Below are 14032 nucleotides of genomic sequence, written 5' to 3'. Positions count from 1 at the left end.
CTTGTTTACAGCAGATGATTCACAGCAACTGCTGAACGGGACAATTAGGGGCCGAGCATCTGGCCAAAGGGCATTCTGGATAATGGTTTCTGAGCTCTGAAGAGTCGTGTTCTTTCAGAGGGTCCAGAGACAGCTGCCATGTGCAGGGAGGGTTAGCTGGAAAACATTACAGATGTAGTAAAGATTGCACGTTTTCCATGACCCGCGTTTAGCTTTTGTTTTGTTGTGATATGCTACAGTTTTATACCGTGGATGTGTAACTTTTTGATTTGATTTTATGGTGTGTTTGCCTCTATAACTGCACTGTCCCTTTGCTGTAACTATTATTACAACTATTACTATCACCACCGCTAAGCTAAAGGTGGCTAATGTTGGGCTATAAAGGAACTACAGCACGGTCACATGACTTCAGGTCACCACCGCTAAGCTAAAGGAGGCTAATGTTGGGCTATAAAGGAACTACAGCACGGTCACATGACTTCACGTCACCACCGCTAAGCTAAAGGTGGCTAATGTTGGGCTATAAAGGAACTACAGCACGGTCACATGACCTCACGTCACCACCGCTAAGCTAAAGGTGGCTAATGTTGGGCTATAAAGGAACTACAGCACGGTCACATGACTTCACGTCTCCACCGCTAAGCTAAAGGAGGCTAATGTTGGGCTATAAAGGAACTACAGCACGGTCACATGACTTCACGTCACCACCGCTAAGCTAAAGGAGGCTAATGTTGGGCTATAAAGGAACTACAGCACGGTCACATGACTTCACGTCACCACCGCTAAGCTAAAGGAGGCTAATGTTGGGCTATAAAGGAACTACAGCACGGTCACATGACTTCACGTCACCAACGCTAAGCTAAAGGTGGCTAATGTTGGGCTATAAAGGAACTACAGAACGGTCACATGACTTCACGTCACCACCGCTAAGCTAAAGGAGGCTAATGTTGGGCTATAAAGGAACTACAACACGGTCACATGACTTCACTTCACCACCACTAAGCTAAAGGAGGCTAATGTTGGGCTATAAAGGAACTACAGCACGGTCACATGACTTCACGTCACCACCGCTAAGCTAAAGGTGGCTAATGTTGGGCTATAAAGGAACTACAGCACGGTAACATGACTTCACGTCACCACCGCTAAGCTAAAGGAGGCTAATGTTGGGCTATAAAGGAACTACAGCACGGTAACATGACTTCACATCACCACCGCTAAGCTAAAGGTGGCTAATGTTGGGCTATAAAGGAACTACAGCACGGTCACATGACTTCACGTCACCACCTCTAAGCTAAAGGAGGCTAATGTTGGGCTATGAAGGAACTACAGCACGGTCACATGACTTCACGTCACCACCTCTAAGCTAAAGGAGGCTAATGTTGGGCTATGAAGGAACTACAGCACGGTCACATGACTTCACCTCACCACCACTAAGCTAAAGGAGGCTAATGTTGGGCGTGATGACATTTAGTCGTCCAATTTAAACACTTGTTAGCAACCTCTGTTTTTGAATCCACCAGTGAGGTATTTACTCATATATTTTATGTCAGCTTGTGTTAAACTACAAACCTGATTTCAGGCTAACAACCAAAAACACATTCAGAAACCATTGACCTCCAGACACAGGAAGTGATGAAATGCTGAGTCATGTCAGGCTTTAGAATTCCTTTTTGCACTTCTCAACCAATATTTAAAAAAGTCTGAGCAAAAAAGTAAGATCACCCTCGACTTTGACTGTTTCTGACATCACAGTGACTAGATCTGAGTCTCTTGTTCTCTCTCTTTCTGCACTCTCACATTCTTCATGTGTCTCCACGGGTCGCTCTGAAATGTTGGCAAAACTCTTTCACTTTGTTTCCCTCAGACAACTGGGTCACATTCTTTATATTTTTACTACTCAGCATTGGAAGCAGTTTTCTCTCTCCGTCCCCCTCCCCCAAAATCTCCATCCATTCCTTTCCTCTCGCTCCACCCTCCCCGCCAATGGAAAGTCAGACAATGCTCTTTCTGTAAGTACCGCTGCTGTGTGTGTGTGTGTGTGTGTGTGTGTGTGTGTGTGTGTGTGTGTGTGTGTGTGTGTGTGTGTGTGTGTGTGTGGTACTTGTCTCCTCACACTGGTTCATATCACTGCAGTGTCTCAGAGGTCTGTGCAGCATTTCAGATGTGAAGATGGACGTTTCTGACAAGTAGAATCAGAGGGAAGTCTGATTATGAAAGAGGCCCTCTCCTCCTCTCTGCGGTGTTCCCTCTCCTCTCGTAACATTTCCAGAACTACATGTTTTTATTTGATTGTATTTACTTGTTGAAAATGAAATGTGTCTTTAGGGTGACTTCCACAATCTGTCCAGGGACTTCAGATGAAAAATAGCCTCTTTGCTAACTGGCACATTTACAGGATTACAGATCAATGTGCACTGTCCCTGTTCATATACACACACACACACACACACACACACACACACACACACACACACACACACACACACACACACACACACACACACACACACACACACACACACACACACACACACACACACACACACACACACACACACACACACACACACACACACACACACACACACACACACACACACACACACACACACACACACACACACACACACACACACACACACACACACACACACACACACACACACACGGAGGATGATATCAGCTTATCATGATGTCATCAGTGACACAGATGCACCCTGGGAGTTATGGATATGAGTGTATGTAAGCAAACAGTGGTGTGAGAGACATGAGAGAAACAAAATAAAACAGTGAGTGTTGATGGACACACACGTGCACGCAGGTCATGTGTGTGTGCGTGTGTGTGTGTGTGTGTGTGTGTGTGTGTGTGTGTGTGTGTGTGTGTGTGTGTGTGTGTGTGTGTGTGTGTGTGTGTGTGTGTGTGTGTGTGTGTGTGTGTGTGTGTGTGTGTGTGTGTGTGTGTGTGAGGGTTCCTCGGGGTGATGTCACCATGTTTTGGGTCAAACGGTGGGCGTGGAGCAGCAGATGGGTTTTATTTTAGAGAGGAATTCATCAACATGACATGAGGAACACGTTCAGAGTTCGAGCGCAGAGGTGTTCATGTCAAACACGCATTCCTGTTTTTATCCTATCCGGGGACACGTGACGCAATGTGCAGCACTCCAAGAGAAATCTGAAAACGAGTCCAGATGCTGAAGAGTCTCCGGGGGCTCGGGGTACGTTCTGCCGTGAGCTGAAGTCACGAGAAACGATCTGAACATTCACACAAATCACCAAACAGAGAGGAGATGTGTCTCAACTTAAATTCTCTACACACATCTCCTCCTGAGGGACTGGAGAACATGTCATGAGGAATACATAGAGGATCATACTGGTGTTCAGGTGTATATCAGTATGTAGTGTCTCTACTTTAAAGAGTCCTCTCCTGCTGGTGTTCAGGTGTATATCAGTATGTAGTGTCTCTACTTTAAAGAGTCCTCTCCTGCTGGTGTTCAGGTGTATATCAGTATGTAGTGTCTCTACTTTAAAGAGTCCTTTCCTGCTGATGTTCAGGTGTATATCAGTATGTAGTGTCTCTACTTTAAAGAGTCCTCTCCTGCTGATGTTCAGGTGTATATCAGTATGTAGTGTCTCTACTTTAAAGAGTCCTCTCCTGCTGGTGTTCAGGTGTATATCAGTATGTAGTGTCTCTACTTTAAAGAGTCCTCTCCTGCTGATGTTCAGGTGTATATCAGTATGTAGTGTCTCTACTTTAAAGAGTCCTCTCCTGCTGGTGTTCAGGTGTATATCAGTATGTAGTGTCTCTACTTTAAAGAGTCCTCTCCTGCTGATGTTCAGGTGTATATCAGTATGTAGTGTCTCTACTTTAAAGAGTCCTCTCCTGCTGGTGTTCAGGTGTATATCAGTATGTAGTGTCTCTACTTTAAAGAGTCCTCTCCTGCTGGTGTTCAGGAGTATATCAGTATGTAGTGTCTCTACTTTAAAGAGTCCTCTCCTGCTGATGTTCAGGTGTATATCAGTATGAAGTGTCTCTACTTTAAAGAGTCCTCTCCTGCTGATGTTCAGGTGTATATCAGTATGAAGTGTTTCTACTTTAAAGAGTCCTCTCCTGCTGATGTTCAGGTGTATATCAGTATGAAGTGTCTCTACTTTAAAGAGTCCTCTCCTGCTGATGTTCAGGTGTATATCAGTATGTAGTGTCTCTACTTTAAAGAGTCCTCTCCTGCTGATGTTCAGGTGTATATCAGTATGAAGTGTCTCTACTTTAAAGAGTCCTCTCCTGCTGATGTTCAGGTGTTTATCAGTATGTAGTGTTTCTACTTTAAAGAGTCCTCTCCTGCTGATGTTCAGGTGTATATCAGTATGTAGTGTCTCTACTTTAAAGAGTCCTCTCCTGCTGATGTTCAGGTGTATATCAGTATGTAGTGTCTCTACTTTAAAGAGTCCTCTCCTGCTGATGTTCAGGTGTGTATCAGTATGTAGTGTCTCTACTTTAAAGAGTCCTCTCCTGCTGATGTTCAGGTGTATATCAGTATGTAGTGTCTCTACTTTAAAGAGTCCTCTGCTCTGATGTTCAGGTGTGTATCAGTATGTATTGTCTCTACTTTAAAGAGTCCTCTCCTGCTGATGTTCAGGAGTATATCAGTATGTAGTGTTTCTACTTTAAAGAGTCCTCTCCCGCTGATGTTCAGGTGTATATCAGGTGTGTATCAGGGCTTTGTCATTCTTACACAGAACATAAAGAGTGCAAAGAGGTCGCAACACGCTGCCAACTAGCACGGAGGAATGAACCGTCTGTAAATTGGACACTTGAGCAGAGAAACATCACGGGGGGTCCTATCGGCTGCAAGGCGCCTGTTTAAACAGTGAACTTCAGGAGAAACAGCGCCTGTGCCCCTGCAAAGACTAAAAGGTTAGTTTCCCTGAGCACGCCTCTCACCAGCACTGAACTTTAAAGGCTGCAGGAGCACATCTAGTCCTCCTATATATCCAGCAAATCTCTGATCTAGGGAGGTTCCCCGAGCTTTCCTTTCTCCTAAAGGTCACGAGTTATTGAGGAAACGTGGCGTGAGAGGCTTTCCAATGTCAGAGAGTTTGATACAGCCTTCGATAGGAAGCCTTTCAGAAACACACACACGTTGTACACTTTCCTTAAAGGAGGGCTCTCAGTTAGGAGACATTCAGTACATGGCTTTGTTGAATTCTGATTGGTCCATTTGGACATTACAGTCCAGGCGTTTGCTAATTTTTGATCAAGGAAGGCAGTCATATCAATCGGCAGAAAGAAGTCCGGTCAATTCAAGGAGAAGACAGACAGGAAGTAAACACTAAGGCCCAATTCCAAACCGCCCCCTACACCCTACCAATAAGTCGACAAAAAGTCAACAAGAGACATTTCATATTGACATACAGATGTAAACAACTTCATGTTACCTCTTATTGTTTTTAAACTTAGGATCATTTACTCATGTTTAGTCTAGAAAATGGTAAAAGTGTTGGAACAACTAAACAGCTTATAAACATCAAATTTCAAAACAAAAAGGTTTACAAAAAATAAATGCCTTAACATTTTTACTTTTGTTATTTTTAATCCAAGAGGTGCTGATTTTAAACCGTTGTTATGAAAAGTAACGGCACTTCCTGTTTTAGTAGAAGAGAGGGGAGTTTCTACACACTCCACCTGAGAGAAGGAGCCTCGTTGATCTGCGAGTGTCCAGACGGAGTGAGTGGTTTGGAATTGGGCCCAAATGTTCTGGTCCAAACTTGGACTTGAACTGATTTGAATCTCTGTCACACACAAGCACTAACTTGCTTTCCAACGGAAGAACACTTTACTTCTATACTTCTAATCTGCTCTCAGCAACTCCTAATCTCCCAGTCTGCGGGTTCTACTGCTCTCCTGCAACCAGCTGATAAGGAACACAATACAGAACACACACACACACACACACACACACACACACACACACACACACACACACACACACACACACACACACACACACACACACACACACACACACACACACACACACACACACACACACACACACACACACACACACACACACACACACACACACACACACACACACACACACACACACACACACACACACACACACACACACACACACACACACACACACACACACACACTGAATGAAGTATTGTTGAGCTGCAGAGACATCCTGCAGCTCTGATGGAAAAGTTAACGACACATATTGGTTTGGAACAGACACCCTAAAACATATGGTGACTTGCCAACTGGTCAACTGCAAAACCAGTCAGAAATAAAGACAATCAGTTATTTTGACCAAATGTTGAAGCCATAATATTTAGATAAATTAAACTCTAACTGGTGGAACATTTTCTCAACATTTAAAAAAAGATTTACAGTATATATTTGCTGAATTTCTGTTTTATCGGCCCTTGATGAAGTGTGTTTTACTTTGAAAATAAGAGACAGGAAGTACTATGATGACATCACGAGGATGGATGGATGGATGGATGGATAGATGGATGGATGGATATATGGATGGATGGATAGATGAATGGATGGATAGATGGATGGATGGATGGATATATGGATGGATGGACAGATGAATGGATGGATAGATAGAGAGATAGATGGATGGATGGATGGATGGATGGATGGATATATGGATGGATGGATAGATAGATAGAGAGATGGATGGACGGACGGATGGATGGACGGATGATGGATGGATGGATGGATGGATAGATAGATAGAGAGATAGATGGATGGATGGATGGATGGATATATGGATGGATGGATAGATAGATAGAGAGATGAATGGACGGACGGATGGATGGACGGACTGATGGATGGATGGATGGATAGATGGATGGATGGATGGATGGATGGATAAGTACTTTATATATAACAAATTGGTAAGAAATGTCACAGCAGTCCTGTTGTCAAGCATTGCAGAAGATTTAAAAGAGTAAAAATGTCCAAAATGATTTGGGAACAAAGTCACGCTTGGCCCAGTGATCTTTTAAAGAGCAAACCCAGGAGAGTGTGTGTGTGTGTGTGTGTGTGTGTGTGTGTGTGTGTGTGTGTGTGTGTGTGTGTGTGTGTGTGTGTGTGTGTGTGTGTGTGTGTGTGTGTGTGTGTGTGTGTGTGTGTGTGTGTGTGTGTGTGTGTGTGTGTGTGTGTGTCCCACCTGCTTCCCCGTCCTCCTCCATGCCGATGGGTCCGGATTGAGGCGTCTCTCCGTTCTTCAGACAGTTGTGGATGCAGGTGGCCTTCCAGCGGGCGTACTTCCTGTGCTGGACGTTCTGGAGGAGAAAAGCAGATTCAAGATTCAAAGGTTTTATTTTCATATCCAGAGGTGGGGAGTATTGGAGTACAAATACTTTGTTACAATCCTTAAGTACATTTCTCTGATATAAGTACTTTACTCCACTACTTATTTTCTGGCGACTTTTTACTTTGACTTCTCACATGTTGAACTCAAATACCTGTACTTTCTACTTCTTACATGTTGAACTCAAATACCTGTACTTTCTACTTCTTACATGTTGAACACAAATACCTGTACTTTCTACTTCTTACATGTTGAACTCAAATACCTGTACTTTCTACTTCTTACATGTTGAACTCAAATACCTGTACTTTCTACTTCTTACATGTTGAACTCAAATACCTGTACTTTCTACTTCTTACATGTTGAACTCAAATACCTGTACTTTCTACTTCTTACATGTTGAACTCAAATACCTGTACTTTCTACTTCTTACATGTTGAACACAAATACCTGTACTTTCTACTTCTTACATGTTGAACTCAAATACCTGTACTTTCTACTTCTTACATGTTGAACTCAAATACCTGTACTTTCTACTTCTTACATGTTGAACTCAAATACCTGTACTTTCTACTTCTTACATGTTGAACTCAAATACCTGTACTTTCTACTTCTTACATGTTGAACTCAAGTACCTGTACTTTCTACTTCTCACATGTTGAACTCAAATACCTGTACTTTCTACTTCTTACATGTTGAACTCAGATACCTGTACTTTCTACTTCTTACATGTTGAACTCAAATACCTGTACTTTCTACTTCTTACATGTTGAACTCAGATACCTGTACTTTCTACTTTTTACATGTTGAACTCAAATACCTGTACTTTCTACTTCTTACATGTTGAACACAAATACCTGTACTTTCTACTTCTTACATGTTGAACTCAAATACCTGTACTTTCTACTTTTTACATGTTGAACTCAAATACCTGTACTTTCTACTTCTTACATGTTGAACTCAAATACCTGAACTTTCTACTTCTTACATGTTGAACTCAAATACCTGTACTTTCTACTTCTCACATGTTGAACCCAAATACCTGTACTTTCTACTTCTTACATGTTGAACTCAAATACCTGTACTTTCTACTTCTTACATGTTGAACTCAAATACCTGTACTTTCTACTTCTCACATGTTGAACTCAAATACCTGTACTTTCTACTTCTTACATGTTGAACTCAAATACCTGTACTTTCTACTTCTTACATGTTGAACTCAAATACCTGTACTTTCTACTTCTTACATGTTGAACTCAAATACCTGTACTTTCTACTTCTCTCATTTTCCAAACAGGCTGGTTCCTTTAGTCTGAATGTGTGTTTGGTGGCGTGATCATTATTATTTAGAGTCATTGCGTGCCTATTGATTTGAACACGATCCGTGTATCCATCATTTCCTGGTCTTCTCTAAAGAAGAGGGACCAATGGAAACGTTGTCATGTTGCCGTTGGTCACCATGGAAACATTCATTAGCTAACAATGACATTATTGTTCTATTAATATAAAGGGAGGTCAGGTACTCTTTAAAACAGCTGCTAGTTATGGGTACTTTTTACTGAAGTACATTTCAAAGCCTCTTTACTTTGACTTGAGGAAAGGTGTTTAGTCAGTACTTCTACTTTCACCAGAGTATTTTTATAGTCAGGGGTTAAAGTCAGACGCGAGGACTGAACGTTGGTCAGTGACCTCTTCCCATGAATAAGATGGTCATGTGGCGGCACCAGCATGTTAACGATTAACATCCCAATATCAATATACCCAACATCTGTACCGGCATTGGCCAAAATGTTATTCTGAGCATCGTTATTGGCAAAATAACTTTCTAAACCTCGGTATCGGCCAAATTGATATTCGTATCATCGAAATCAGCATCGACAAAATAGGTTTTCTGAACATAATAGGACACATTTATATTCTAAACTCAGTATCAGCTCAATGTCTGGTATCAGCATTGGCCAAATTGTTATTCTAAATATCCGTATCGGGCAGATTTCCTGACTAAACCCAGTAACAACATTGGCTAAATTGTTATTCCTCCTATCGGTATCAGCACCATTTTGTATGTAACATCAACATTGGCTGAAAGATTTGCATTCGGTGGATCCCTGGGTCCAACCTTTGCTGCAGCATTTACTCTCGACTTCCATTGAAATGAATGAGAGTGTCTGGGTTGCGCTGCTTCACATCATTAGGTGTTAATGCAGCATTAGAAGAGGGACATTCTCTGGTTGACAGGGGAAAGTGAGCTTGAGAGGAAGAATGTTTGAAAGGTGAAAAGCGTTGAGGAGGCGGAAGATTTACTCCCCTAATGAAGCTGATAAGACTGAATGGAGAAAGTCCTGTTTCTGGAAGATAAGTGCTCAGAAACACAATGGCGCTCTGAGGGAAAGAGAAGGGCTGAAGGCGACTCATTTCTAATCACTGAAATAACACTGCTGTGGTTTCATAACAAAACATTGGATTCAACGTTTCAGGAGAAAGGTGACTCGCTGTGGAGGTTTGACAAACAGGAACAGGGAACAATCGGTTTCCAAACAGGGTGAGGGGTTAATTTAGAAAGCTACCTGAAGAAATAAAGGCTGATAAGATAATTTCTGCCATAGCTCATAATATTCGGACCAGACATTGATATGAGATTTTACATTTGTGGGAAGGTTTTAATGTTGGGCTATAAAGGAACTACAGCACGGTCACATGACTTCACCACCGCTAAGCTAAAGGAGGCTAATGTTGGGCTATAAAGGAACTACAGCACGGTCACATGACTTCACGTCACCACCGCTAAGCTAAAGGAGGCTAATGTTGGGCTATAAAGGAACTACAGCACGGTCACATGACTTCACGTCACCACCGCTAAGCTAAAGGAGGCTAATGTTGGGCTATAAAGGAACTACAACACGGTCACATGACTTCACGTCACCACCGCTAAGCTAAAGGAGGCTAATGTTGGGCTATAAAGGAACTACAGCACGGTCACATGACTTCACGTCACCACCGCTAAGCTAAAGGAGGCTAACGTTGGGCTATAAAGGAACTAAGGAACTACAGCACGGTCACATGACTTCACGTCACCACCGCTAAGCTAAAGGAGGCTAATGTTGGGCTATAAAAGGAACTACAGCACGGTCACATGACTTCACGTCACCACCGCTAAGCTAAAGGAGGCTAATGTTGGGCTATAAAGGAACTACAGCACGGTCACATGACTTCACGTCACCACCGCTAAGCTAAAGGAGGCTAACGTTGGGCTATAAAGGAACTACAGCACGGTCACATGACTTCACGTCACCACCGCTAAGCTAAAGGAGGCTAATGTTGGGCTATAAAGGAACTACAGCACGGTCACATGACTTCACGTCACCACCGCTAAGCTAACGGAGGCTAATGTTGGGCTATAAAGGAACTACAGCACGGTCACATGACTTCACGTCACCATCGCTAAGCTAAAGGAGGCTAATGTTGGGCTATAAAGGAACTACAGCACGGTCACATGACTTCCCAGTGTTTTATAACGTATTGTATGTCCTAAACCAAGAAACTCTGCAGGTAGGATACTTCTCCCTCAGGGCCATCTCACCTGATGGCTGCTGAAAAGATCTTTTTACTGCCTGAAACTCAACCACTGCTCACTGTCTGTCTGCACTCAGAAGCTCTGAGGAACCATTGTGTGTGTGTGTGTGTGTGTGTGTGTGTGTGTGTGTGTGTGTGTGTGTGTGTGTGTGTGTGTGTGTGTGTGTGTGTGTGTGTGTGTGTGTGTGTGTGTGTGTGTGTGTGTGTGTGTGTGTGTGTGTGTGTGTGTGTGTTACACCTAGTTGTATTGGTGCAAGTGTCCTGTTGATGCTTTAATGGCTCCTGGGTGACTTCGACACAGCGTAGAGAAAGAGCTGCTGAGTGTCACACACTACCATGGAGACGGACAGGTGTGTGTGTGTGTGTCTGTGTGTGTGTGTGTGTGTGTGTGTGTGTGTGTGTCTGTGTGTGTGTGTGTGTGTGTCTGTGTGTGTGTGTGTGTGTGTTTGTGGTTAGTGTCACAGCCTAGGAAGAGACACATTTCACATGAATGGTTGCCTGAAAATACATGATTTGGTTAACTCGATAACAAACTGAATTTTATTTCCTAATAAGTTGCTTTAAATAATATTGTCTCATACTGGCTGACAGTATTTTGTATGTTATTTATATTTTACAATTGTGTTATTTTTTTGTGCCACCTTGGCATTGATAAGAAATCTGGTCAAAAAAGAGAAATTCCTCAGAAGTGTGAAAGTAAAATTAGGAAAAAAGTAAAATTATGAGAAATAAAGTCAGAAATCTGAGAAAATGTCAAATTCTGAGGTTACATTTTTTATTATTATTGATTTACAGGGTATATGCAGAAATCCTGAGGTCAAATTTAATACCTTTTAAGACCTCATCGCAACTTTGAGGCTTAGACCCCGGCCCCACGAGGGCGCATACGGTAAAACGCATACGCAAACGCAAAAAAGTCTTCCGTTCACACGCATTCGATTCATTAACGTGTCCGTTCACACTAGATCGCTGGAAATGCTGGAAACGCTGTAGTACATATGTCAGGCCTGTAAGTGGCGCTGCTGCCGCCCGAAATACACCAAAAGCAGCGAAGAAGAACCCGGAGCATGGTTACCATGGTTGCCCTTCTGTTTATTCTCCGCGGTGGACGGCGTGTTCTCCTGCTGTATCTCTCAGGTAGTCCACCAGCAGATGAAAAACACCCACCTCTCCGCCTCTTCGAAGGAACGAGGGGACCGTGCGGCAGTTTCCGTAAAAAAAATGTTCCGCCGGTCAACATGTCCGTTAAAGTTTAAATCTTCCGTACAAAATTAGAAAAGAGCCGATCAGAGGTCTTCTTTGTTATTTATTGAGCTTTAAAACAAATTGATAACGACTCTGTTCTCTGTATAATAATATAATAATATTTAATAAACGGTGACTGCCTCTCTTTTCCTCCCCCTCTTCTGACAGCCCAGCAGCAGCAGGAGACGTGGGGAGAGGGAGGCGGGCTCTTTCATCGTTATCAGAAAATGATCATAGGGCTTACACACGGAGCCGTTGGACCCCCAGAGCGTTGCGTATGCCGGTCTACCCACCTTGGGACCCCCCCCCCCCTCACAGAGCGGAGCAAGGCAACGAAACTTAAAATAAGAAGCAGCATTTTACGGCTCGCTCTGCATGGGGCCGCCTTGAGGGGTTTCCCGACATGTCGTTTCAGTAAATTAAAGGGTGTTTCATGTTGTCGTTGCTGTGGGACTTCTTAATACCTTGGAAAATGCAGTTTAATACTTTTTAATACTTTTTAATAGCCTTAATTTTCGCTAAATTGGTTTATCAACTTTTAATACTTTTTAAGACCCCGCGGACACCCTGATTTCAAAAAGAGCCCATTCTGCTCTGATTGGTCGAGCGCTTACAGATGTCCCGCCCCCACTGCCACTGAGTCCCTGTAAAATGAACTCTTCTTCTGTTTCCAGTGAACTGTTTGTTGTGCTGCGTACGCCGAGCGTTTCAAAGACACATGTCTCTTTTATTTCAATGTAATTAAGTGACTGCATCTTTAATTGGTGAGGAAGATGTTATTCTCTCTTTTTCTGTTTTACTTTTAAGGTCATATTCATAATGTTATCAGTCGAAATGTGTAAACAAGATAAATGCTTTCTTGGTCTCTTGTGGCTCGTTTTAAAAAGATAAAATGCTAAAAAGCGTCTGACCTGACTTCCTGCCTCCTCAGGAACACTTAGAGCACATCCTTTAATCTGATCATCTTCACTTCAGAGATCTCACCTCCTCAGATAACTCCCCGAACACACACAGGACGTCCAGCAGCAAACTGGACGAGTAGAAGGACTTGATCATGTTCCTGATGGAGGAGGAGGAGGAGGAGGAGGAGGAGGAGGAGGAGGAGGAGGAGGAAGGATGAAAGGGGGAGAGAGGGTTGAAAGAAAGAGGGAGAAACAAAGAGACAAATCTTAGTTCAAGGTTCAAGGTTAGTTTATTTGCACATTTTCAGACACAGAGACAACAGAGCGGTGCAGAGAAGACGTGTTTCTGTAGCTCGACCCTGAAGGAAGCGGCTGGTTCCCTCGACAAGAAGCTACGGGGTTTCTCCAGAGGATTTTGGAATATTGTAAAAAATAAGGTCTGTGGAAAACGAAGCTGTTTGATAAATGCACGTTCTGTTCAGCCGGATAATCTCCACATGTCTCCTACCCATCCATCTTCTCACCTTATCCGTGGTCGGGTCTCAGAGGTATCAGTTCCAGCCGAGAGCCCCAAACGTTCCTTTCCCCTCATCAACCAGCTCTGACTGGGGGGTCCCAAGGCGCTCCCAGGCCAGAGAAGAGATATAATCCCTCCACCTGGTTCTAGGTCTACCCCTTGGTCTCCTCCCAGCTGGACGTGCCTGGAACACCTTCCTAGGGAGGCGCCCAGGTGGCATCCTAACTAGGTGGCATCCTAACTAGGTGCCCGAACCACCTCAACTGGCTCCTTTCGACGCGAAGGAGGAGCGGTTCAACTCCGAGTCCCTCCCGGATGACCGAACTTCTCACCTTATCCCTAAGGGAGACACCAGCCACCCTGCGGAGAAAACCCATCTCGGCCGCTTGTACCCGCGATCTCGTTCTTTGGGTCATGACCCATCCTTCATGACCAGAGGTGAGGGTAGGAAGGGAAATGGC

The 14032-nt window shown here is 43.5% G+C and overlaps 1 protein-coding gene across 1 annotated transcript in view; it reads right to left on the bottom strand.

Moving 5' to 3' along the window:
• vta1 (vesicle (multivesicular body) trafficking 1) overlaps nucleotides 1–14032 on the bottom strand; it is a 36333-nt gene that overhangs the window by 7145 nt on the left and 15156 nt on the right. The window contains exons 4-5 of the mRNA XM_079642142.1: nucleotides 13137–13212; nucleotides 7191–7305 (exon numbers count right to left, since the gene is read on the bottom strand). Of these exons, the coding sequence (XP_079498268.1) occupies nucleotides 7191–7305; nucleotides 13137–13212 (191 nt within the window). The remainder of the gene's footprint in view (nucleotides 1–7190; nucleotides 7306–13136; nucleotides 13213–14032) is intronic.

Source organism: Notothenia rossii, assembly GCF_949606895.1.
Source record: "Notothenia rossii genome assembly, chromosome: 8".
Lineage (NCBI taxonomy): Eukaryota > Metazoa > Chordata > Actinopteri > Perciformes > Nototheniidae > Notothenia > Notothenia rossii.
The sequence above is the reverse complement of the archived record's forward strand: the minus strand, read 5'-3'. Positions and strand labels throughout refer to the sequence as shown.